At 45.5% G+C, this 25,836-nt stretch overlaps 1 protein-coding gene across 1 annotated transcript in view; it reads right to left on the reverse strand.

The window, feature by feature from the left end:
• Nucleotides 1–25,508, reverse strand: part of nudt14 (nudix (nucleoside diphosphate linked moiety X)-type motif 14) — a 29,454-nt gene extending 3,946 nt beyond the window's left edge. Inside the window, exons 1-4 of the mRNA XM_036542377.1 lie at nt 25,340–25,508; nt 7,960–8,003; nt 3,209–3,273; nt 1,315–1,588 (exon numbers count right to left, since the gene is read on the reverse strand). Of these exons, the coding sequence (XP_036398270.1) occupies nt 1,315–1,588; nt 3,209–3,273; nt 7,960–8,003; nt 25,340–25,420 (464 nt within the window). The 5' untranslated portion in view covers nt 25,421–25,508. The remainder of the gene's footprint in view (nt 1–1,314; nt 1,589–3,208; nt 3,274–7,959; nt 8,004–25,339) is intronic.
• Between the last annotated feature and the right edge of the window lie 328 nt (nt 25,509–25,836).

Here is a 25,836-nt window from a genome sequence, read left to right on the forward strand (position 1 = left end):
GCTAACAGCAGCAAAAAAGCTTCATTTTACATCTGTGCAGGGACACCCTAAATGGAACTCACTTTTTACTGCTGATCTGGGATCAGATTTCCCAATTTCAACTGTAACCTAAACTGATACTTCTTGCAATAAATATGTTCAAATCAATTTGTTAAGACAGATTCAGATTCAGATTTTATTTTTGTTGTGGTATCAAAAAGGTATGGAATACTGCAAAACTGAACTGAGTTTCAAAATTCTGGTATCATGACAGCCCTAGCCCAGACAAAAACCTTTGGGAGAGAAGTAAAGATAGATCATCTCAGGCCTCTCTAAACTAAATGTGGAAAGAGTCATGAGAAACTATTTCAGAGGCTAGCTGTTTGATCACTTAACAGCTTATTGACAGAAACACCCATCAATCCAAGAGCTGCAAAACACTGTGTGTGTGTCTGTGCGTCTGTGGTGAGACAGAGAATAGGATATGACCTATCAGGAGCTGATGTGCACACGATCCACAGCTGACACTCTTCAGTTCTGAGAGACACATTTAAAACATTAACCATGTGACTTTTGACCTGAGGACGGAGAAGAGAAAGAAAAGAAAAAAAAACAAAAAGAAAAACAAAGAAGAAATGAGGCGAGAATAAGGAAAAAAAGTCAAGAGAGGACCTCCATGCCATAGCAGGGAGCAGCTGGCAGAGCGGGGTGCTGTCAAACATATGTGCGTTTGTGTGTAGGAATGTCTCACCCAGCCACGCTGCTGTTCTCACCCGCCCTCTGCGGCTGATAAGCAGAGAGGTGAAAACTCAGGCCATCACCAATTCTCATTCCAATACACCTTTGCATAAATATCTGGCAGGTGCAGCGCCTTGCCTGGAAGTCCATTGATGCTGCGCCAGGGTCATTGTGAGAAAAGCAGCAGGTGCAAACTCAGGCAGGTGTGAGGGCTCATTACCGTGGCTTTACAGCACCAGCCTCGTTTCCCTCCTGCTTTACAGCTGATAACAGCACAATGCTCCGCTATTGCTATCTAGGTGGGATCTGATTATTTACTTAGTGCCTCAATTCACCCACTGTTTCACATCGCCCCTGTAATGGAATTGCACACATTCTGCTAAACATTCATGTGGCTATCAGAGCCTAGAGGGCACTATAATGATGATGATTAACTCAAGTGCACATGTATGAATATGGTGCACAGACTACAGCATCTCAGACTTGATGCAGCTAATCTCTGTCACTGCAGAATGATAAGGTCAGGGTGGACCTGATGAGATAAGGATTTTAGGATTATGTGTGTAAAAAGGAGTTGGGGTGGAGGGGGGGGTGTACCTGTAGGAGGTGATCCTCCTCAGTTTGGACGCGGGCACGTCGTAGCCGCACTCCTCCAGGACCTCCTGCCGGGCGATCTCCTCCAGGGAGAGGTGGGGCTTGTCCACGAGGCCGGCGCACAGCTCGTAGGTGACGCCCGCCGAGGCGGGGGGGAGCTGGGGGTGGTTCTCCGCGTCGCCCTTCTCCTCCGGCGGCGCGGCGGCCTCGCTCCCCTCGCTTCCCGTCTCCTCGGCCGGCTTGGGCTGGCTCTTCTCCCACTCGCACATGTACACCGCTGCAGTGAGACAGGCGGTCAGCACGGGGAAGGGCAACTCCTGCAGCAAGGCTGTCTGAACCATTCCAGGCCTCTACATAATACGTGCAGCCACACATAGGATGCCATGCACTTCCTTTGCTGGCCTACACTGCAATTTAAGGGACACAAAGTGGCTTTATCCTGTCCTGCACTCATCAACCTGTATCAAAGGCGCTCCACTGAGCACCCCTCTCAAGCTGCCCACGTTCTTCATTCTAACTGTATCATCAGTAAAATGCTCCATTTTTCTCCATTCCTCAGCCTCACATGCCAAGAACTATCTACACAGAGTGACCTTCAACCAAAGAGGCAAAGCACACACGTAGACTGACAAGCTTTCAGTGGAGGCCTAAACGGACACGTCGCTTGACAATAAGCTCTTTAATAATCAAACAAACAAACCCTGTGCCGCATACATTCTGACAATCCAAAGAAAAACACTGCATGAAAAAGCATTGTTTGAATATCGTTCCTTTACAGAAAAGTTTTACTGCCTTTTTTGTCCAATGTTGTTCGCCGAGGAACAATCGCTTTGAATGCAAGGCCTTCCTTCCATTATGAAGCTTGCCGCAGCGGCCCTGGCAGACTGGGCCTGGAACAATGGGTTTGTGTCCATGCACTGTAAGAGCAAGTGAGGAAAACGAGAAAAGCCCCACAGGGACGGCAATGACCTCACAAAAGAAAGCGTCCGCTTACACAATGATTTCTGTGGGCGACGCTGTTCTGACATCATTACCATTCCTGTATTCCATAAGGTCTCGATGGAGTCTGTTACATTCGAGCGGGTTAGGGCTGTTTTAAATCAGCAAAGACCCCCTTCCATTTGTCTGCAGGGCCCAACTGCTGTCTTCCTTAATAATATAATAATACTCAGATCACAGACAATGGGCCATTAAGACTTTTCCCTGCATGTCTCACTCTTTCTCTCTCACTCATACACACCCAGATGAACACACCCATGCGCACACGCACACACGCATCTCCAAACTATGTGCAGGGACTTGGAGGACTCCTGTGCCCGAGGGTGGTAATTTGTATCCGAGAGTTGTGTAGATACATAGCAGGGAGGGGAAGAGTCTCATGTCGTGCAATCTATCATTTCATGATTAGAGTGAAAACAAACTCAGCTTGTACAAATGAAGAAAATAAACAGACGAAAAAAAAACAACTTCGCCTGAGGCAAGCACTGCTTTTGGTAGGAAGCCCTCCCACATTGAGCGCAGAGAGCTGTGAGCCTCTTAAGGGGGTGTTTAGCTTGAGAGCGAGGTGGGTGGGGGGTAGGGAGACACCAGGGAGGGGCTGTGGCACTAGATCTCATTATCACAGTCACGCTCGAGACACGGTGTACCACCACAGGGACAACCGCACGACAAATCATTTCACAGCACACATCCTTACTTCCTGCCCTCATACGCATTACAGAATGTGTCTGTTTTGCAGGTTGATGCCTCCGAGTCAGACGCCCGGGACGAAATCAAACCTATTAAGCTGAAGGCTGACTCGTTCCCTGCGTACTGGACTTCGGGCTACGCCTGCTGCTTCTCTGCGTTTGGGTGAGAGCTTTGTGAAGGAGGGGGTTGCACGAGCGGAGGGAGTTACCTGGGCGGAACTGCTTGACCAGGATGAAGCAGTGCAACGTGGTGTTGAAGATCAGGACCGAGACGCTGGGGAAGAAAGCAAGAACAGGAGAGGAAATCAGCTGGCGCACACAGTCCCCCTCGAGCTGACAGAACGCAGAGCCACAAAGCACAGAGATGCCCCTGAGCGTCGGGGCGGAGAATAACACCCTCCTAAAAATGTCAGTTTGGCTGTCTAATACATATATAGGGCTCCGATCACTCCTGAAAATCGGCCCATGCACATCACAAACTGGATATGTTAGTGCCATTGATAAAATGCTTCATAACTGCACACTCTGGGTTGAATAGTTTTCTTGCGCTCTGTTTGGGGGCTTGTCCTGGCTTGCACTTACTTTTGTTCAACATCTTCATTAGTCAGTGTCTTGTTACTGGAAAATGCATGATTGCAAAGGTGAAGCCTTTGGCCTAAGGGCCTGGGAGGCCTTGTGAGCCTTGTCTGTTTGCTGCCGCCGTTACCCCCTGACCCCTGTAGCTGTACTGGGACAATATAGATGATAAGACCCGCAGCGGCAGTTTGGCCAAAACAATTTCCTCGTAGTTGTAAAGCAAACAACTACGCGCTGCCATGGGCCTTTGTGGAGTGAGAATGTTAAGTGTGCAGGGCTTCCACTGTGAGCACAGAGGAAGTGTGTTTGGGCAACCAAGCTCTCACTGGGACCAGGCTCATGAATGGAGAGGACTATCATGAACAGCAAAGCAAACATACACAGTCAAGTACCCCATTTTAAGTGACCTGGACAAGAAGGTTCATCACCAAGGTAGCACAGCAAGTTCTGCATTTTCATATTACAAGGGCGGAGGCAATTAACCTACTAGCTTCCTCTTGCGTGAGTGCGATCGAGAACTCATAATTCATTCTTTTTGCCCACACACCCCAAGTCAGAAGTACCTGCAGGCCTACTGTAAGGCCAGGTGGGTGTGGCCGCTAAGTTCACGGAGGGAAGCTATCGCTTTTTCACCTGGGTCTGTAAGCTGGCCAAAACCAGAACAGGCCTGGATTTTCCCTCACAACGGCACGCCTCAGATCTCATACCCCCGGCGCAGCTGACCGCAGAGAGCTTCTGTGGGAATCTAATTGGAAGATTCGTGACAAGGGAGATTCCCCGTTGCTGGCTACGCCAGTCCAGCTGAAAGGACCTTAAGTTCACCATGTTAAACTGAGAAGCACAAAGCTCTCTCTCTCTCTCTCTCTCTCTCTCTCTCTCTCTCTCTCACAGAAGACCAGCTCTAGATGAACACACACACGCCGTATGATCTGGAGGGACACAGGCTTTGAGACTGGAGCAGCGTGTACAACAGGAGGCTTAAATTACAGTGCAAAAGCCCCTGATGGGCGCAAAACACAAAGCATTTGTCTTTCATTTACCACTTAAAGCATGTGAGGCTTGTTCCCACACCCATGTAAATACCTCATTACTGGGGGGGGCATGTGCAAAGTTAATTTGAAACTGTAAAAAAAAAAAAAAAGCAAGAAAGAAAAAGAAACAACAGCCCCATCCATTTACAAGAGCAGACAGTGTCAATTAGGCAGCGGGCTTTGAAAACAGGGTCGTCGGGGCTTAGGAACAAGCTGAAAAGGTAAGGGTTATCACTTTAATTAATACCCAGGTTTCCTTCGTATCTCCCCGGTGCTCTTTGAGGAACTCTTTTTTGGGAGACTTTTGAAGTTCTTCTCCCTCGTTTAACCCACCCCCAAGCTGCCCCTGTTCCCTTAAAGAAAAGGCTGGCTCACCACAGCACACCTATTAATAATGGTTGGCTGCAGTGCGGTCAGCCATCGAGGTAAAGAGGAAACGGGTGGGAAGGATCAGGCCACCACCTTGCTGTTGTGCTGGCCTGGGATTAACACCACAGCCTTTGTCACTTGCCGTTCCTTGAATTCAAAGCTACTGGTTCTCAGTCTTAAGAATCTCACTATAATAGGATTTCTGAGGGAAAAGGACAGTGCACACAATGGCTTGGTAGGCATTCCTGGCCTCTTTGCATGGAGGATGCACTGGATTGGAGGAGATTAAGTGCTTGGCTTTAGTTAACACCGCCTTGGGGAAGGTGCTCACCTCCTTCACCTTCTCTGTGCTATTGCTTATCCCTTCCCACCTCTGCCTTTTGAATGCATTTAAGATTGCTGGCGCACTTACTGCGCTCCTAGCCTGACATCTTCCTCTAAAACAACAGAGCCAGGCCCTCTCCTCTGTTACTGGTGTTTCTTGAATTCATCCTCTCCTGATTCTCATGCAACAGGCGTCTCGTGGAGATTCTTCCCATTGAAGGCCTATCCTAAGTAACAGTTGCAGTTTGCAGAAATAGACATGTGCTGTAAGGTGTTGCTGGAGATGGTGATGAAGTGGTGACCCATCTGATGTGTACTGAGGCCGCCATGATGTCTTGCTTGAGAAATGCCAAGTTAGGCCTGCCAAATGATATAAATAGGGTGTGTGTGCGCGCGTGTGCATGTATGTGAGAGAGAGAGAGAGAGAGAGAGAAAGTACACGTGTTCTGTGTGTGTCTGTGTGGTTGTTTGTATATATGAGAATGTGAGGTGTTGGGGCTTCCAGCCTCTCGCTCACACACACTCAGCCTCATCTCCGCTCTCTCTCTCTGTCTCTCTGAGGTCAGTGGAGCCAGGGGGCTGAGGGCCGTGTTGGGAAAGCGGAAGAGCCCAGGGAAGCAGGAAGCCCTGCCCTGCCTTGCCAGGTCCGACTTTCCCATGCTGAAAACGCCTTGGCAAGGGCCAGCTGGAGATTACCGCTGCGGCTCTCTTATTTAAGAAAGCAATAATAATAATAATAATAAAGTGCGTTATAAAAGGGCCGGGAGGAAAGCACTTTATCAGGGACTGAAATTAATCTTGTTGCCTGTAGATAAAGAACTCCTAATTCCCTTTTTGGCCTCCCTCTGTGTACAATGATCTCTTGTGCCCCTGGACGCACCTCCCACCTTAAAAACAAACACACCAGGAAGAGGAAACCACTTGGAGAACACAGGCCGTTTCTCTTCTCTTCTGGGCTGCCGAGGAGTGATAAAGACAGCCTTCTGGACAGGCCGAGAGCGGCTCAGCTGGCGCGAGGTCACGACTCCGACAGGCCCCGGCTTGTTTTAGCACCCCGCGCTGCCGCTCGACCTGAAAACCTCTCGTAATGTTTAAACCTCGCTCTTCATTTACAGCTTGAGGACGCGCACATGATCTAACGCGCTGGGATGCCACTTCTCTGTAAGACAAATTGCGGCGAGGCAACCGGACTGATTGGGTGTTTCGGAGCCCCCCAGCGTGGGTTAACATTCCACCTCGGAGCCCCCTGTCTCACTGTGACTGCCCCCCAAACGCCACACCCCATCCCCTCGGCTTCATCCTTCCCCAGGCCCCCTCTCCTCCATCACCACAAAAGCGTAGCTGACACCGGCTTTCTCCTCTTGCCTCCCTGCTCATTACTGGAACACCCCGAGGACCAATAGCAGGGTCTACGTCACAAAGGGCCGGGGAGACACTAATGATCTAAACAGATGCTGGTTTTAATGGTTTTACCTTTCAACTCTGCCGAGTGCTCCCACAGCGAGGGTCCCCTTCTCTCCCAAGCCCTATTGTATTGAGGGGCTGATAAGAGGATCAATACAGCGTTCCCCTGGGAGGATACCATCAGCAATAATACACAAAGGCCAACCGCATTGAGAGCATTAAACCATACCCCGCGCTCTACCCCCCGGCCTTCCATTCTCTCTTTCTATCCTGGACTCTTTAATTCCCTCCATTTTCCTTTCATTATCATTCAGATGTCACACCACCATTTTCCCACTGAGCTCAACTTTTTGGGTCTGTACCTTAGCTGTTTTTTTTGTTTTGTTTCTTTTTTTCTTAAATCTCAATATGGGATTGGGTTATAATTCCATTTAGATCACATTTTCACTCTTCTCTTTATCAACTTTCCATCCTCCCTGTTCTACCACCCAGAATTGGGTATGAAATCGCAGGCCTCCTAACGCAGCCATTTAATGGAGCGTTCAGGAGGCAGACCTGTAAAAATGGACCTTCCACTTCCAAAGCACTGGATTCCATAAGGGCATGCATGTGGATGAGGGAAGCTGTGTTCTAAAAGAGACCCCTTAAAGATTAAACCATATCTGTACAGTGGCGATCTCTGGCACAATCTTGCTGTGGCACATGCATCGTTTGTAAATGAAAATCTCTATAAAAGAGTTATCTGTGAAACATCGATCTTTGCTCTGCCACAAGCGCAGCCACCCCCTGACAGTGGCCATTTATGACCCATGAGATGTTAACAATGTCACATAGTCCCAACTTTTAGGTGCAAAATGCGCCCAGAGAGGGTGCAGTAGCATCTGCAGGCTTCACTGTACATCTCTGCCATTGCTCAGTCAATCTGAGGCCCCACAGAAAAAAACTGTGTTTGCAGATAGTAATAGTTCGCAGGCCTTGGAAAGTTTCCCTGCCATGTGCCTCATTGGCTCATATCAGTATGGAGTTTTAATGTAGGTGGTGAGTCACGCTTCAGCTCACAGGCAGAAAAAGTGTATGATGCATTGGGCTTTGTGTGGATGCCAGGTCCCGACCTCTGACCCCTGGGAATGAGCCCAGAAACTCGAGGAGGAGTCTTGGGGGATAATAAGGAAAATCTCATCAGAGGAAGTGGAAATAAGTCCTTATCATTTCAAGAATTTCTCCTCGTTACGCGGTACCTGGATAACCAGTCTTACCTATCATGGGTGCGCATGAAGTCCCAGGATTTCATTGTCCCATTCTGGAAAAACAAAAGAGAATAAAATTAAAGACCTGACATGTCTTTCTTGAATGATGTCCTATGGTTGCAGTAGCAAAAAGCCCAACCCAAAGGATCCCACTCGCGTGTTGTGTTGATGGCAATGGTTTAAGATCATCCCACTAAACCTCTAGAGAACATGTGCTTCAAGGGGTTTAGCAACAATTTCTCCCAAAATGACTCAACAAAGCCCTGTAAAAAATAAAGTGAAGTTGCCAAAACTCTGTCACCATCTCTTCCTCCTACACAACCCTCTCTTCCACGCCACGATCTTCTGGACTTCCCTTCTTGCTAAACCTCACCGGAAAATGTGAAGATCTTCTTCCAGAAATTCCAATATACATTCAATGAAATGACAGATGCTAAAATTGTGCAAAAAGCTTACTCTCTCCCTTCTCAGGTCATGACATGCAGCTCTGTGGCCAGGAATGTACATGCTGATCCCTCACATTAGATGCTCTGGAATGCAGGAAACACGAGAAAAACACCCACACAGATTCCCTTGTACGCGAGCCTATGCGGAGAGGCTTTTGGGCATGTTACACCACAGGAAGGACGTGGAGCGACGGTGCTCTGAAACGAAAACACTAGAAACTGAGGAAATTGCTTTACCCCCACGGGTAGCAAAGGGTGACTGTCATGGCGGCCAGTCATGTGTGAACACTACTTGAAACTCCGGGACAGAGATCACACAGGACCTGGCAGGGGAGAGCAAGTCACTTTTTTTAATCTCAGCACCAATGTTAAATCTTACCAACAAAACGCACTTATTTGACTTCAACAACTTCATGTACATGCGACATACAAATTTTATGGCACATGGAGTGGCAGATGAGCATGCATAAGTGATCTGCTGTATGGAAGTAAAGGTACAGTCGTAAGTCTCCATATCTGACACTACTTTGCTGCAAAACAGAACAGCAACTGGTCCTATATCCTGGTCATACCTGAGTACATAACAGAAGCTGAGGCCAGAGCTGCATCACATAAAACTGGGCCAAAAAGAAAAGGAACCCAAACAAAATGTCTGCCTTCATTCGTCTGGCACATCCACAGCATTACCACACACTATCATCTTTCAGGAAATGTTATCCACTTCCCATTTTACATCCTGCCAAGTATGTTCTGCAGGGGGCCAAGCATCCAGTGTGTTTTTTTCCCCAATGAGTTGCATTTTTCTTTCCTAATGTTTTGGAAAAATGACTATTAAATCTACACGCCTAACTTTTTGTAATAAAGGTTTGTTTGGGACTACGGTGCACATCTCCTAGGCATCCATCTGTATCCATTACTCATGTGATTCAGCCTCAGAATCTGGCAGAAAGATTATTACTTAACAAAACCAAAACTGACCACAAAGTGTAGCACCTTGAAACTCAGCACACACATTTCCCATGCCAACACATTCTCCCATTGAGAATCTGAGAATGTAGTGCTTCGCTTCTTCACCCTGCATGGACCTGAACACAGGTGTTATGTCCCTGGTGTTTGGGAATGAGTGGGAGGCTTTACTTCTGATCTGTATTTACCTCAGCAGTCTACTTGGTTATCAGTGTTGTAATTTCAAACTCTCAAGTTTTACAGCATTATAACTCAAACTGTGAGAGTACAGGGTTTCCGAGCTTTATAGCCTATAAAACGTATAATGTGCTTGGTTATGAGATCTGTTAGGTGACGATTATGGACAGGGAGGCAACAGATTGGGACAGGCTATTATTACGCTTCCAAGCAAACATTCTTTCCCTTTTGGAAAAACACATCCCATGCTTTTAGCCAAAATGCTACACCACTTTCCGCCCACTATATCTGTTCAAGGTTACCTAGGATTATTGTCTGAAATTATACTTTATAATTTTCCCTACCATTATCAATTTACACACACGCTCTGACATATATATTTTTTGAGCTTGTGTAGTATCTGATTGTAAAGTACTATATATTTGCCTATACCTTGGCTGAACTCTCAGCCTCCTTCATTCCTTACTGCCTTCAGCAACACTGATATCTGATCAGTGCTCAGTGAGAGAGTACTTTGCATTTACTTGTTCAACACTGATCAGAGATCTGCTGAGGGGATTAAGGGAGAGGTCTACAAGGCAAACTGATGAATGAATACTATTCACTTTTACTGTCTTTATTTTTACATTTTTTTGTTGTTTTGCAATAGCAACCCTGGGCCTGATAATAAATAACAAGGTTCACATAATAACACACTAGCCACAACATCATATACATACCCACACACCCTTGTGTAAACTGAGACCCACAATGGAGCTTTGCACATTATATAAATGCCTGCCCACAAACCCGCTCTTTGTGTTTGCCTTGTGCTATAACTACAGATAATCGCCTGGGCCTTTTGGCTCTAAATGGTGGCTGTTTTGGAGGGAAGCTGAAATTGTGTTGAAACCATACAGGCTGGGGTTGTGTCTGTGCGTTGGTGTCCAAAGGTCTTTCTCCTAACCTATGTAGCATAGCACAAGCAAACATATTTCAGGCTACATGTAGCTGTGGTTGCTCCAGAAAGGGGACAGAGGCCTATGTGAGGAACGTTACGAGAAAGAAAAATAACACGTCCAATAAAAAAGGTACACTCCAAAACAGCTTTAAGAAAAGGCAATACAGATACTGTAGGATTTAGAAAAAGATTTCAGTCAGCGACGAACATTTCAGTTCTGACATGTTCCTGTGAACCCATGTTTTTCAGTCTTAGCTACCAGCTTAAACGTTTTAAGAGCTTTAGTGCCATGTACAGTATCCGAAGGACAGTGTTTACGGTGCTGACAATCATCTTAAGAACCAGGGTGGGAAATGCCTGGCTCTCCCACTGTTTTACCTGTACATTAAAGAAAATCACAGGTGACCCTACATATGTGGGTGTTGTCAACAGCATGCTCACCTTTAGGGAGGGGTGAGTGTGGAAAAGGCACCATTCCACAGCAAGCGTGAGCTTGAACACATAGTTGTGGAGGTGGGCATATTTGTGTTGGCAGGAAGGGGTGCGTGCATACATGAGCATATGTGTGACTTTAGTGCAGACACTACAATCGCTTGTGTAAATGAGGCGCTTCCGTTGCTCCATAACACACTAAGGATGGGCCGTTTCAGGCCGTTACACATTTGTGTACTGAACAGACATTGCAATACATTATTCTTATAATCAACATCTCCCCATTTTCCCCACCTCATTGACAGTATGAAACTCAAGTTCTTTCTGTTTAAGGAACTCCCTGCGAGATATCCCCTTTCTTGCTTCCTCGATGGAGAAAAAATAAATAAAAATCCTTTATCTAATTATGTTATTCATCAGTGCCATACTGACTTGACACACACACCTTTCCTTCACTTTATAGCTTTCACATTCTGATCAAAGTAATCAACTGGTGAGCTTGTGCTCAAATACTCTTATGACGAACCCGTTCCATCCAATCACTGACACTCAGCTGACCCTGTAATTCTCAAGCTTGTTTTCTGTACTCCTACACTTCGGCCTAACAATAAAAAGAATGCAAAAGAGATGACAAAAGGCACTTTCTACATAATGGGAGAAACCTTGGTTACCCAGGTACAACCCCTCATTTTTGTGTGTGTGCAAAAGCTCAGCATAGGTTCAGGTGTCCATGCCAACCACATGAGGACACAGAGAATGCCAATTCACTCGGCTGTAAAACAATACCTGGGTCAGGTTCTCTCTAAGCAGGGCCCATATGGTCACTCTGTGGGATAACAGCTCTCCGCGAGTGGAGCCCAGAGACATTAGTAGTCTGAGGACAGCAGTAATGGGACAGTAGCACTAGCCCACCACACCGAGGCTCATGAAAAATCATGCAGCCCAGGTTCACTGACAAAAGTGCAAGTGGTGGCTGCCACCTGCTGCAAGTGCTTCATGATGAAGCAATTTGGGATTAGATTAGATTATGTAGAGAGAGTAAAGAGATTTGAAATGCAGTGCAACCCACGTATCCTGCTGCAGATCCATGCAACACCAACAAACAGTACCTGCTGAATGGAGAGCTTATTATTAGACTTTCAAGACATGTACACTTCCATCCAATGTGACAACCAAAAGGTTTCAGTTTCTACCAAGAAACGCACTACTCAAAGGCAGTATTTTTCTTCTGTATATTTTTGAGGATGGGGTACACCCTTTTCCTAGGAAAGAACATTCAAATAACTATGAAGTATGGGCTGTCCTCTTCATATTCAAATGAACCTAGACATGAGAAATGACACAGCTTTTTTGATATTTCACATTCCGTTCGCTGGGTTTTTTCTGTCCAGTCTTGCGTGTCATTTCTGCGGGTCACGCCGCTGCCAGAGAGGTGCAGCAGTTCGGCCAGCCCTCCTCCTTGTCGTGCCAGGTCGTCCCACAGGAGCGCAGGGGGGGATCAAAGTGGTATCCGTTGCCAGACAATGTTCCCCTTCAGAACATCCGCCAAACAGGTGCCAAACGCGTGGCGGCTTCAGTACACATCAACATTTACCACAATACCACTCGGGGGTGAAAAAAAAAAAAGCGTCCAAACACACCTACATGCTCGCCTACCTGGCAAACCTTCTTGTGTTATGTGTTGTGATGAGATGAGCCAAGTGAATGTACATCCATAGACTCAGTTGAAAGTTATTTTATAAACTATGAATCAGCACTGTAATTGGCATTCCGTCATGCACATCCTCAGTCAAGTGATGCCCTCTGAGCTGTCTTAAAAGTGAAGGCCTCCTAACACCAATCCACCACTTACAGCAGTGCGCAACATCACTGTAACCCTCTATATAACACTGGCAAACAAACTTCTATTACATGAAATGGGGGCAAACATTTCTACAACCATGAGAGTGCGCCTTGCTTGTTGATATTTGGCAGTTTTTTTCCCCCCTCTCTTCTCTTAACATTTCAAATGACAAAAGATGCATGTGTGAAAGGCAATCCTCTTGGAAAGCCCCCCCAGTGCTGACATGTCCACAGAGAGGACTAACTTTGATGGCAGCCGGGACCCTGGCCTAGCCTACAGATGGTGGGGGCCCTCATTAACAGGGCCACTCGCTGGGTCAGTGTGAATAGCCCGCCGGGGCTCTGGGAATCACAGGCGACACAGATTACTATACAGATTACTGGGGGCAGGACCTTGAAGTTAATGCGGTCCCTGGGCCCTGGCGCAATAAAGACAGGCGTCCGGATGAATGGTGAAAGGGGGAGGGAGGAATCTTGTTCTCTTAGGTGCTTAAAGTCTAATTATCATCGGCCCAGTTTATTACATGGCGACCTCGGCAGCTGCAGAAATTCAATTGCTGTCACGCTGCCATTTACAATCACGGTCATTAATTCCCACCATGTGCTATTCAATTACACATGATTTAAGCCCCCTTCTCTCCTCGTTTCCCTCTAAACAACGCTGAATATATTTTCGTGGGAGATGCCTGAAAGCATCAATGTGCGCTCATAACAAGGGGATCCGAGGGGATTTTTTTTCCCCCCTTTCCCTGAGTGAAAGGTATTCCTTCACCAAGATCAGTGCAGCAGAATTGCAGGTCTGAGCTCCACACAGGGCCTTTGCATCAGGCTGCAGGGGCTGAAGGATCAGTGCCAGACTGCCAACCACGCAGAGAGACTTTCTATAGAGGCCAGCTTCTGATACACGCAGAGCACGCCGACTGAAAATGCACCAAAAGATGTAGAGCAGAAAAAGATTACATTTCAGACCTTGGTGCCAGAGAGGGTTTATCACTAGAGACTATGCATTTTTTTTTCCTTCCTTCCTGCCCCAGTTAAGGGGTTCTTGTGGCTATAGGGTCATTTCATCCCATGAGTAAAAGGGTGGTAGAACATACCATCTCAGAGATGTTGCTTAAGAAATTCATGGAGGTTTATGGACTTTTTATGTCTAAAAAGTTAAAAACTGTAAACCAAAAATGAAAGCATTAAAATTATTTCAATACAACTACACAGAGCGCTAGAGCTCTATAACTATACTAGCTAGGGTAACCGGAAGGGTTTTTTTTTTTTTTCCTTTCAATAAACGATTATGATTTATGGACTCAACATGCCCAAAAGTGCCCACATGCAGAGCCTGAAAAGGAATGGTTTCTATTCTCATATATTTGGCATGGTATGACGCCATTTCAATTTTTTGGAACATGCAGTTCCAGCGATGCGAAACTTCTGGTTCAAAAAATGAATGCCATTTCAATGTCATGAGTCGTCCATCTTGATTTTACAGAGAATCACTGCTGGGACATTAAACCACATTTGATAAAATGAACCATTTGATGAGCTTCTTCAGCAGCAGCTGTGGCTCGGGCTTCACCCAGGCCAGCGTGTGGCGGTGTGACGCCATGCACACGGGCATGCTCCGTTCCTGCTGTCTGTTTATGGAGCGGAGCCCAAGGTGGCAGGCAGCGGAGGGCTGGAAGAGAGCACTGCACCTACTCGGCCTGTGATCAGCAATGCGTTCGCTCCTTCCACAGGACGGACGCGGATGAAACCATTTCCTTCCAGGCTCACTTGAAGTGAGACCATGAACCTGAAATAGAACAGGAAATGCATGCGAGCTCACATCCTGCCTCCCGCGTTTCAGAGCTCCCGATCTGAGACGCATCCATTCAGACAGCAGTCCAGCTCTGTCCAAATAAGGGGCCCCCACAGACACGTGCACACACGCACACACACACACACAGGCACGCACACACCACACACACACACAGGCACGCACACACCACACACACACCCTTTCCCAATCTTGTAAATCACAGAAATGACTGAAGTGCAACACCCTCACGACTAAGTATATTCTCCTCATTCTCCTCCACATAAAAACAAATTCAGACTTGAAGACTATTTCGGCACAGGCAGCTGTGATAACCACAGTGAAAGGAATCAAACCACAGTAAATTCAGGCAGCAACAAGAATAGAAGAATAGCTATCTGCTGATCCCAACCCATAACAAAATAAACAGGGGGTAAATGTTTTCATTAAAGAGAGAGCACTTCACCTAAGTGGAAATTTTCTTACAACAGAACAAGTTATTTGAGCTCCATTAGTGAAGGGGACATTGAAAGATACAACACAGCACAGATGACTATGTATATGTGTGTGTGTGTGTGTGTGTGTGCGCGCGCGTGTGTGTGTGTACATGTCCATGCAACAGGCTGTGTGCTGTGTTCTCTTTGGGACCAGTGGCCACAGACGACAGCAGTGCATTGTCAAGTACACACTAAAATTTTAGCCTCACTTTCGTTCTTCATTGCCCTTGCTAGTCTGCAACAATTCTTGGGGGATGCACAAAGAGTACCTAAGGTTGTGTTGTGTGTGAGGTCCTATGAGCCAGGATGTAAACTCCTTTGAATATCTTGTGTGCATGTTTCGAAATGTTTCCCATCTCCTTTTCATCGGTGAGCAGTGAGGAACTGCCAACAGCCAATGAAATATAAGGATAACATGTTGATGAAACAGTAGTCTCTTATAAGCTAAGAAAGAGCAGCAGGTAGTTGTAGAGGGCCCTGGTATCACACATTGTACAGCAGCACTAAGGGACTTTATTAAGCTGTGACAACAGAATGAGGTTTCATTGATCTATAGGTGAACAGCTATCAAAAAAAGAGAGCATGACAGGTGGGGAGAAAGCTTGGGTAGTTGGTGACCGTGTGGCCCAGAGTTATGTTAAGCACTTTACAACCTTACAGGATCAGCAGCATCAGCAGCATCAGTGACCAGCAGGCAGAACCATGCAGCCGAATGATATTGCTGCCAAATCCCTGAAGTGGTGACAAGGAGTACAATTCCCCAATTTTAAAACTGTCTAGCATGCCAGCTCCAACTCTGCAGTAGCTCACCTGTACCGTGTGCCAGGTATACACGTGGTGAACTCAAATGCTGACGTAGTAACTGCCCCTCAGCTCATTGTACAGGTGCTGCTCTCCCCTTTTCATTCCACCTCCTGTCGTTCAGTATGTGATTATCTTATGGCAGTCAAGTTTTACAATCGACTGTTATGTGACAAAACACTGATGTGGGAAAAAACAATTGTAATCAAAAAAATACCAAAACCTCCAGTCCTAACTGAAGGGGGCTGGCAGGCCTGGAAAACGGCGCTGTAGGGGAAGCACGGGTGGGAATGTGTGGGATGGCTCCCGTGAAGTGAAGCTGGTGGGTTTAGACTGAAGACGAGCCTTTGTGTTTTTATCTCTCCCCATGTGCTTCTTAAAGCAGAGGAGATGAAAGGAGGAGAGCAGGGGGTGACCAAACCCTTTGTCTCCACATGCTGCCTTTGCAACCCCCCTCCCCCCCCCCCAAACCACACCCCCCTATACACACACGCGCACACACACACACATACACCCACCCTCCCGACCCTCTCCTCCTCCTACTCCCCCTCCTCTCTCACAGGTGTGCTTCCCATAAAGACCCATGCCCTTCCACTCCTCCTCCCACAGCTATTCATCAGGGGACGAGCAGACACTGACGGAGCGCTATTTCCAGCTCACAAACTCCCTCATTTCCTGCACTATCCCACATTCCTATTAAAATCAGGACAGTCTGAGGACAGACACCAGTTTCACCAGTCAGTGAATCAGAGCACCGCTGCTGTTAATGGTCAGGACAGACACTCTACCGGAGACAATATCAACACAAAGCCACGGCTAGCTAATTATTCCCGACACAGTCTTGTCAAATGGTGACGAGATTAAGAAAGAATTTGTCACGAAGCTTGTTAAGACTGGAGCTGGATATAACACTACTCAGGGCTAACCTTTTGCCGCCACCAGGAAGGACAAGGAAAGAAGACAAAAACAACCAAAAACTTGCCAAGCTACAAAAAGTTAAAACTAATTTAACCATTATAAATTAGGTATAATCCTGAAAACAAAAATTTCTATGCACCACTGTTGCCCATTTTGCAGTAGTAGTTTTAGTTAGATAGCCTCTTTCTCAGGCTTGAGAGCACAGCAACAGGCCCTACTGCCCCAGCAGTTCACATGCACATGTATTAGCCTACTTGGGAGTCTGACAACCAGTTTTTATTATTCATCTACAAAAACAGGATCCCCCCTACAGCAACCACCTCTTCCAGAAGGTCACTGGAAGCTCTTCTAAGAGATACAGATATGATCTTGTGATCTTTCTGTTTTTGGATGCTATCAGACAGCAGCAGGGCCATCTTTCTCTGGAACTGCCAGTCCTGGCAGCCTCCCTCACTCAGTTTAATACTGCATGCAAAATTTAAACTGCAGCACTCCCCCTCTGATTTTAAGCAATCTACACATCAAGGTGAGGAAGAAGCAATGTTATTTTTAAAAATGTGAATGTGTCATTTAATCCCTAAATGTGAATGGGTTCGTTTTCCTTACTGTAGCTAAATATCTGCCCAAAACAGGAGAAATGTCCAATAGCTACATCATGTTTCTGGTGTGTTAGATCACTACATTGTTGAGTTATGAAGTACAGCCTTCGCCAACTCTGCCTACTGTCTTGGTGTCAGTAAAAAAGTACAAGATAAGTTACAGGGCCAGAAATTTCATGGTTGGTTCCTGCTCAGCAGGACAGCATAATAGCAGAGACACATTCAAACTGAGACTTGTTCTGAATTTCACAGTACACTGGCGGAAAACAGGTAACGCATCCCTGATGGACTGTGCTTGGCTGTAACATCCTGTCAGGTTAGAACCTGTTGGCTGCGAACACTACAGTGATTGCCAACAGTACTGACTTAATCAATTCTTCAACACGTTGATGGCACAAAGGCAGTTCCTTGTGAGCATCAGGACATTTTAATTTCTTTCTGCATTTTTCTTCCGTACATTTAATCATGAATAAATCCACACAAACGTCTTTTGATGCTCAGTTGTATCAGCTGTAATATTGGGCAAGCTGCAATATAACATAAGGCAAAACAAAAGGTCACGTCTAGCCTGTTTAGGATGCAACCATTAAGGCAGAAAAAAATTGTTCTTTTGTTCATTCAGTTTAGGCTAATCAATATTCTGCTGGCAACGGGCAGTTTTTTTCTGCTCCTATTCCAATTAACACATACAATACAAAATCACTTGCACTGGAGAGCTGTTTACAAAGCCTTTTTCCTCGATTTGAAAAGGGCAGTGTGTTGCTTTATATTTACGGTATATTGAATGATTTACGGGCCCTTTCAAGGCGACGCATTCCATTGTTCCCCTTAACAATTCACAATCTTGCAGGGAAATGATACACAGGACACAAATACAATGCCCAGATTGGCCGACCACCCCTGTCAACAGAACCGTGGCTCCACGTACAGTGGGAAAATGTTCTGACGCGCTCCCGGCCCCCCTTCCCAGAGATCTCTGTCATGTTCAAATGGAGCACGGTCGGGGGGGGGGGGGGGGGGGGGGGGGGTTGATGGACAAACACTGCCCCAGCGGTCTTGGGAATCAATAGGTTTCCTTGCTTTGACTTCACCATGCAGTCGTGTGTGCCTCTGCAGAACATGCCATTGGAGCCAGGGTGAGCTGCACGTACACATGGAGACGTGGGTGTGCACTGCTGTGCTGGGACACTGCTCAAGGTTTAGTTCAAATATGCAAGCTGCAGCACTGCTTTTGAAACATCAGCTACAACAATGGCTGCCCCAATAAACCCCAATGCGTAACAAGGAGGAGTTCTACGTGAACCGCATGAAGGCTTCAACCAAAGATGCCAGTTACTTTCACATGACACTGGCTTGATACAGCAGAGCAGAAATATTGCACCCTGCGACTGGCAAAGAAACTGAAATACAACGCCTTAACTGAGGTGTACCATGCATGGTTCATGAGATAAACAGTGTTAGTTTAGTGAGAGACTTGGAGGAACTGTAAGAAGTTGGAAATGCAGAAATTCACTTCAAGAAAAACCATTAGTAGCACTGCCCCTCACAGCAGGACTTGACCCGTAGCTGTGAACTAGGACAGGGGGGAGAGAGCAGCACACGTCCTTTACGAGGGGCCGCAGAGCATGTTAGCGGTCACCCCTTGCCCTCAAACTGACTGACAGAAGAGGGGCTCCAAAAGTCACAACCCCTATGACCAGGCAGCACATGCGCTGCCATCAGGGGGTGGAGATGGGTTCAGAGGTCCATCGTGACCACGCTGACCACCTGTCCATCAGACCCCCAGTCTTACTAAACACAGCCCCACTCAACAGTCACTCGCCCGCATTCTGAAGTCACGTGAAAACAACCCACGATTCCACAGGGGTTCGACGGGGGGGGAGACCGCACCGCAGGATGCTCAGCCGAAAGCCACCCCTCGGTTCGCTCTGGATTCTTTCCACACCTCCCCATGAGCAAGTGACTGCCCTTAAAACAGCCAAAACAAAAAAAAAAAAAAGAGAGAAAGAAAAAAGTTCCCAATTTCATGGGAAGCGCATCCGAGGCGCTCACCTTTGTGCCCATATCGCTCATTCGGCTCAAATGTATTCATCACCCCTCATCACATCTGCCCTGGCAAATCCTATTTCCTGTGCCTATTGAGCGAGCTCAGCGGCCTGGTGCTGTGGTGATGGCTGCCACACGTTTCCCATGGCCTCCTCACCCCTGAGCCTCCCAGGGCTCCCTGCCCTCATTGTTCCTCGTCTGTTGTCCCCCCCTCCCGCTGCAAACTGCTGTCCACCCGCTCGCTCCGGTCCCAGCACCCCCCGCCCCCCGCCTTTGATATCACCCTCCCTCCCCGTCCTCCTAATCCAGCAGCCTGTCAACTGGACGAGTCGTCCTTGTCCGCCCAGCTGCTCGCTCGTGAGCCCCTCAATGCCTCTCATGAGAAAAGCTGCAGGATTTGGGCTGGGGATGAAGCCTGTCCTGCGACAAATCAACTAATTAATCATGTCTTGATCCTGCCATTTCCCAGGGGACCCGGTTTGCTAATTACTCGTGCATCCGTAGCCACCACCACGGATTTGCACTTGTAAGATAGCTAAAGTTATAGTTTAAAAGCCTTTTTTTTTTTTTTTAAGAAAGTAAATTTATGATATGTAATCGCACCGTGAGACTGTCTCACAATGAAGGCAATACTCATCTTCTGATCCTTGATGTATGGGGCAAGGGAAAGGGATAAAGCAACAGTTGATAGCAAAGTTGTGAAGACAAAACACTGAAAGCAGAACTGCTAATGGTGATAAGGCAGAATCGCACATGAGCATTTCCCAGTGTAGCGGAAAGAGCAGCGCACAGACAGAGAAATACAATGATACCTTTCTAATAAAGGCAGAACGGGGGTTGCAAAAGGAGAAAGGCATTGCAAAAAAAGTGTTGAACATCAGCAAAAAAACGAGCCACCATCTACAGTCACAGAGGAGACTAAAGACCCAGCCAAAGACCAACAGGACCAGAGCAGGCAAAACCCTTCCCTCAACAAACCTGACCCCATACTATACCCCAGTCCATACGATTATGTAACAGTGGATCCATCAACATTCTCTCTCTTCTCGCTTACTGTAAACAAAGATAAGAAATGCTCTAACTTTTACTTGTTTGTTTTGTCTTTGTCCACTGTTGACATGATCTGCAGGAGTGCTTAGCTGGGATTTGGTTTTTAAAATGAGGGCCGAGTCCCAGTCCTGAATGCAGTCAAAATGCTCTCTTTGTTATCCTGTTTTGAAGAGATGGCATGAAGTCTCTTTCTGTTACCAAAGAATACTGACTGAGCAGGAGTCACAGTCTGAGACACAGCCATCAATCCAGGGTTTGATAGGCTGTTTACTGGCTTGAAAAACATTTCCTAAGTAAGGCAAAATGATTAATCAATTCAGAACTAAACACAAAAAACAACAAAAACAAGTCTTTCTTTCAGGTGGGTTCCTGAAATATTTTTACAGACCATTTTAAAAATACTTTGTAAAGAATTCATACAAACACTAACTGTTCAGCTAGTAAGGTCAGTAAGTGAGCAGGTCAAATTAATATTTGATAAACAAAATGTCCTTAAGATCCAACAAGAAAAAAAACAGTATTTACTAGCAACAGTGTTAGCTCTGAAGAAGAATAGATGGAAAATGTCAAGTAATTGTCAAGATCAAACTGGCATCTGATTTAGCCCTCACCCACGTGGGCTATTTATGTCTGGCATTTCTCAAACGCAGAGTAACCCACTTAGTATTGATCGCAAATATCAACGGCATATGAACCTAGATGAGCTTGTCACCCCGTTTTTCTCCTCTTGAGACCTGAATCCAATGCCACTCATCAATGAGCCATGATGTAGCCAGTAGAACAGTATCAGTACCTAGGCAGGAGGCAACATTGGCAACGGCATATCACTAGCAGGTGGTAGTTTGGACAGATGATCCTGAGATGTCTTGACAAGCCTCAAAATCAAAAGGGCTCATAAGCTGAAGGTTGACCTGATTCTGAAAAGGTGTGCACCGCTGACTGCCTTAAGTGACCAGCCTAGACTTGCAGTCACTGAGTGCGGTTATAACCAACCAGTGCTTGTTTAGAAACACACCATCTGACAGTTCACAATGTTTCCACAGCTGGCATTATTGGTTACAATGCAAAACTATACACATAAGGGCATACAAAGCAATAACTGGCAACACCAAAAGCGCAAAAGGTTTTGCAGGAATATTACGGTCCATTTAACATGGAAACCAATTGTGTATGGTGCATGGCAAATGGTTGTCAAAAAATGTAACGTTAAGAGGGTTGTAATATTAAGGTTATATTAACCAGATTCATTTGTATCTCTTAGTGGTACAACACAGCTGCAAGCATTCTCATGGCTGGTTGGCACTAACAAGTTCAAACACATAGGCTATTCCTCTGACAGCACGTTGCTCAATACATACACTTCCATAAAAGATTTGTGTCACAGTGTGGCAATGTTGCCTGCACAGGATTCACCTGATGCCAACAGAGTCTGACATACAATATAAAAATATAAACTTTACTTTGAGGAAAAACTGTACAAGGATTAGACAATACAAGGAAATGAGATCACTTTTAAAGGTTCCGCTCATACATGTAGACCAATTACACAAACGCACACCTAACATTTAGTACAAGGCCCTCCCATGTGAGTATTACTAATTTACTGATAACACTGAAGTGCTGCTTACTGGTTGTGACCAGCAAAATAAATAATTAATGGAGTAAAACGGTTTGATATTTTAAGAGGTCCATGCTGACAGAATCTCAATTACAATTTTAGTCTCCCACACTTACACATATTCACTCTCCATGTATCAACACATACTGTTCTTCCTGACTTCCACAGGAAACTTTACATAACATTTCCCAGACTTCAAAACACAGTAACAAAGTATTAAGGTTCATGTACATACCGCACTCAAAACATACCTAAAAATAATGACCACAGCAGTTGCCAACCATGATGGTCATCTTTTCCCCATGCTGGACAATCCCCACAGGAGACCGATCCACCAGCGCCACCCACACCCCTGGTATACACACATCCCCTCTTGCAGTGCACAGATTACACGCAGAAGGCTACCAGGGCCTTCCAGTCACATTTTGTTACATTTGAAAACTACATAATATGGAAAAGCAGCTCCTATATAGTGATAATTGTTTCACACTTGGCAAAACACTGCTGTAACAAAGCCGTTTGCTTCTTTGTTAAGGCTGTATCAAGCTAAAACAACAGGGCTGTCAATGGGCAATGACCATGTCTCAAATTTGAATCAATTTTTAGCATACACTGCGTTAGACTGTTATATTTTGAGGTGAACTGCTTGTTTTCACACAGAAGATGACCATTTCTGACAGACTAACCCCAACAAGATGCCTTGACTGCAAAGAGAAAAGCATCCTACAGCACATGTAACTGAACCGTTACACAGTCAAGTGACAATCAGTGAGTTTGTTTCGAAACTGTGACTATGTTCTATGCACATGCTAACAAAGGAGGCTGCAGCGCTGCTGCGTTTCACACTGCCTTCAACACGCATGCACAGGAACAGATACAGGAACAGATACAGCTTAATCTAAAAATTTGGAGCAGTGCTGTACATGCCAGCCCTACTTCCTGTCCATACAGACGACCCTCCACTTCTCCATGAAAGCCTGTCAGACAAGTTCAGGACAGTTCCTCACAGTTTTTTTACTTAAAAAAATATGCATATCCTGCAGTTAGGCTCTATGGATAGTGACACAGACGTTCTTTGTAGGAAGCCCAAGAAAACATCGGGCAATAATTGTGCTTAAGTGTTTAATTATATGATGACCCTCTCATTATGGGACTAATATTTAAACGCCTGAAGAGAGGCTGCATATCAATCTTGCACGGATGCTCCGGGAACAGTGTTGCTGCTTCGTGCAATTTAGCAACGGAAAAATTACTGCTAAGCTGACCAGATGTTGTCATGAGAAAAAAAATGCCTAATGCCCCATTGTTGTGTGGTATTCTGTGCCTACTGCTGGAAGATGGTCCATATGAACCATCTGCTAGGAATGTGTAAAGAATTTCCTGCATGCTGTGGACCCAGCTAGGGACACCAATGACTCATCCATGAACTTAAAGCACAATGGGCAACTAGGTTTAGCTCTGCTCTTAGGTTCAATACAAGGAAGCATTACAGCACTACAAAAATATGGAGACTATGGGCACAGATGTAGGAAACAATTAAGACGGAAACATAAACAGGTGCCCTCCTCCAAGGATAACAAACCCAATATCCTAAACGGATCTGGAAAAAAGAGTCATGTCGTGAGAGGTGACGCTGCATATAATTAGTCATCCCTCATGCAATAATTATGCACAGGACATCCTCACATAATGTGTTGATGTCACTTTTCGAGAGTCTGGCAGGGACAAATAAATACACACTATGCACAGTGCATGCCAATCATTGTGCTGAGCTGGCATACAGCATGGATTTTTTTTTTTTTTTTTTTGCCAAACATGTACCCTCATTTTCAAAAGTAACCCAGAGCCATTGCATAGAACAGGCTCATCCCACAAACACAGAAATGGTTTATTTTCTTTTCCTTCAGTTTTCCATTTGAGTGCACATCTGTGCCTTGAATAATACAAAAAGGCACTGAAAACAAAAGAACTACCATGTCGATAAAATGAGAATGTGGGCTCAATCCTGTTTCATAATGAGGTTCAAGAACACCGCAGCTTCATCTTCAGCTTTTCACACAATGGAACAACTAAGATAAAAACACTTATGACAAATTTTGATTAGTAAGCTACACTTTTAAGGGCACGTGCACATTTATTTCACAGATTCCATGTTTTGCCTAATTAAGCTCACACACTTACTACCCCTCTCTAGGGGTCAAGGGTCAAGGGCCAAGACCTTTTGGAAATATCTTTAAGTTAAATTAAGAATGTGATCACAAAGATTGCTACAGCTTCAGTAAAACTTCCAAGTCTGGGATCATCCCGTTTTTTTTTTTTTGGACAAGTGTGAAGAGCCAAGAGTCACTGAGTCTATGTTGCTTGCTAACTAACTAGCGGCTAAGTTCACGTCCATGCACCAGAAAATCATGACAAGCGTTTGACAGATGTGTATTTGGTGATCACTATTGTTCTTACAGTTATTGATCGAGTCTAGCAACAGACGGTGACCCTAAGCCCCATTTCGGCACCGAAGAAAAGCACTGAATACATCCATTGATTAACTATACATTTCTGTAGGTAGGAAGACAACCAGTAGCTATGAAGAGGACAAATCGTTCGTCAATCAAGTAAAATTTGCCTGTTTTAACTCATAAAAAGCGCAGAAAGGCTTGCATGTTTCGGTAGCATGCTAGCCACCCGGCTTGTGAAATGCACTTGTTAACTAGTAGGCTACTTGACACATCTGTGATAAAGAGCCAGCAAGCTAATACAACTAGTTATTCAGCTACCCTAGTTAGGTAGTAAGCCGAGTTATCATCTGGTCGACATTCTCAAAGTCGGAAGATCATTAAGCAATAGGGAATAGCAGATTCATTGTGCGCGTTATGCTGTCAATTTCACTAATGTAAAGCATGTGGCTAGTAACGTTAGCTAGCAAGGTTGCTAGCTAGCTGGCTAACTATATTGGGAAACAAAACCCTGACTAACAAACGAACAATTCTGCCATAGTAAACTGGTAAAAAAAAAAAAAAAATAAAACATTTCCGGCACCATAAGATGGGTGTACGGCAGGTAGCTACGTTTCTACTGGGGAGGAGTACCATTAGCTATAATAGCAGCAACTGCACATTAACGGGGATTGGGCTGCTAGCTAGCTAGCTAGCTAGCTAGAAAGGGATAGCTGCATATGAATGGGTGGGTTTACAGCTAGCTAGCTAGCAAGCTAGAGACAAGAACTGCTCTGATACATAGGATCGCGTAGGAGTGAGTTGTATTGACTCACCTGGCTATAGTGCACCCTGAACGGTTTCAGATAATTGGAGCTGGTGCATGGGACGATCTGGATATTATTAATCTGCTCCATGGTTCATACAGATTGCTGCCCACCCCGGTATTTCTCGTTCTAAAACGCACAGCCGCAGAGGAGAAGGTAGTGATAACTTAAAGGTATCTACGGGTGCTCGTAAAGGACATACTTATAGCAGTAAATTTGCAATTCCCTGCAAAGAAGGAAGGTCTAGCTACCAAAGTAAGCAAACTGTTTTAGTATCTTGAATTGTCACTCGGTAAATATGTTAACGACATACATTTTCCGTTCTACACTTAAGACAAAATATAAGATATGCCATATTGTTATAGCTTTTCAGATATGTAATACGTTTCAAAATGCTTCTTTTGGTGTAGTAGGGGGACAACATCATGGATTTTTGACAGAAGAGGGACTTAATTCTTGAATCAGTGGTGTGTAGTACAGTGCCCTTAAAACGAAATGGATTGTCC

This window comes from Megalops cyprinoides, chromosome 12 (assembly GCF_013368585.1).
Source record: "Megalops cyprinoides isolate fMegCyp1 chromosome 12, fMegCyp1.pri, whole genome shotgun sequence".
Lineage (NCBI taxonomy): Eukaryota > Metazoa > Chordata > Actinopteri > Elopiformes > Megalopidae > Megalops > Megalops cyprinoides.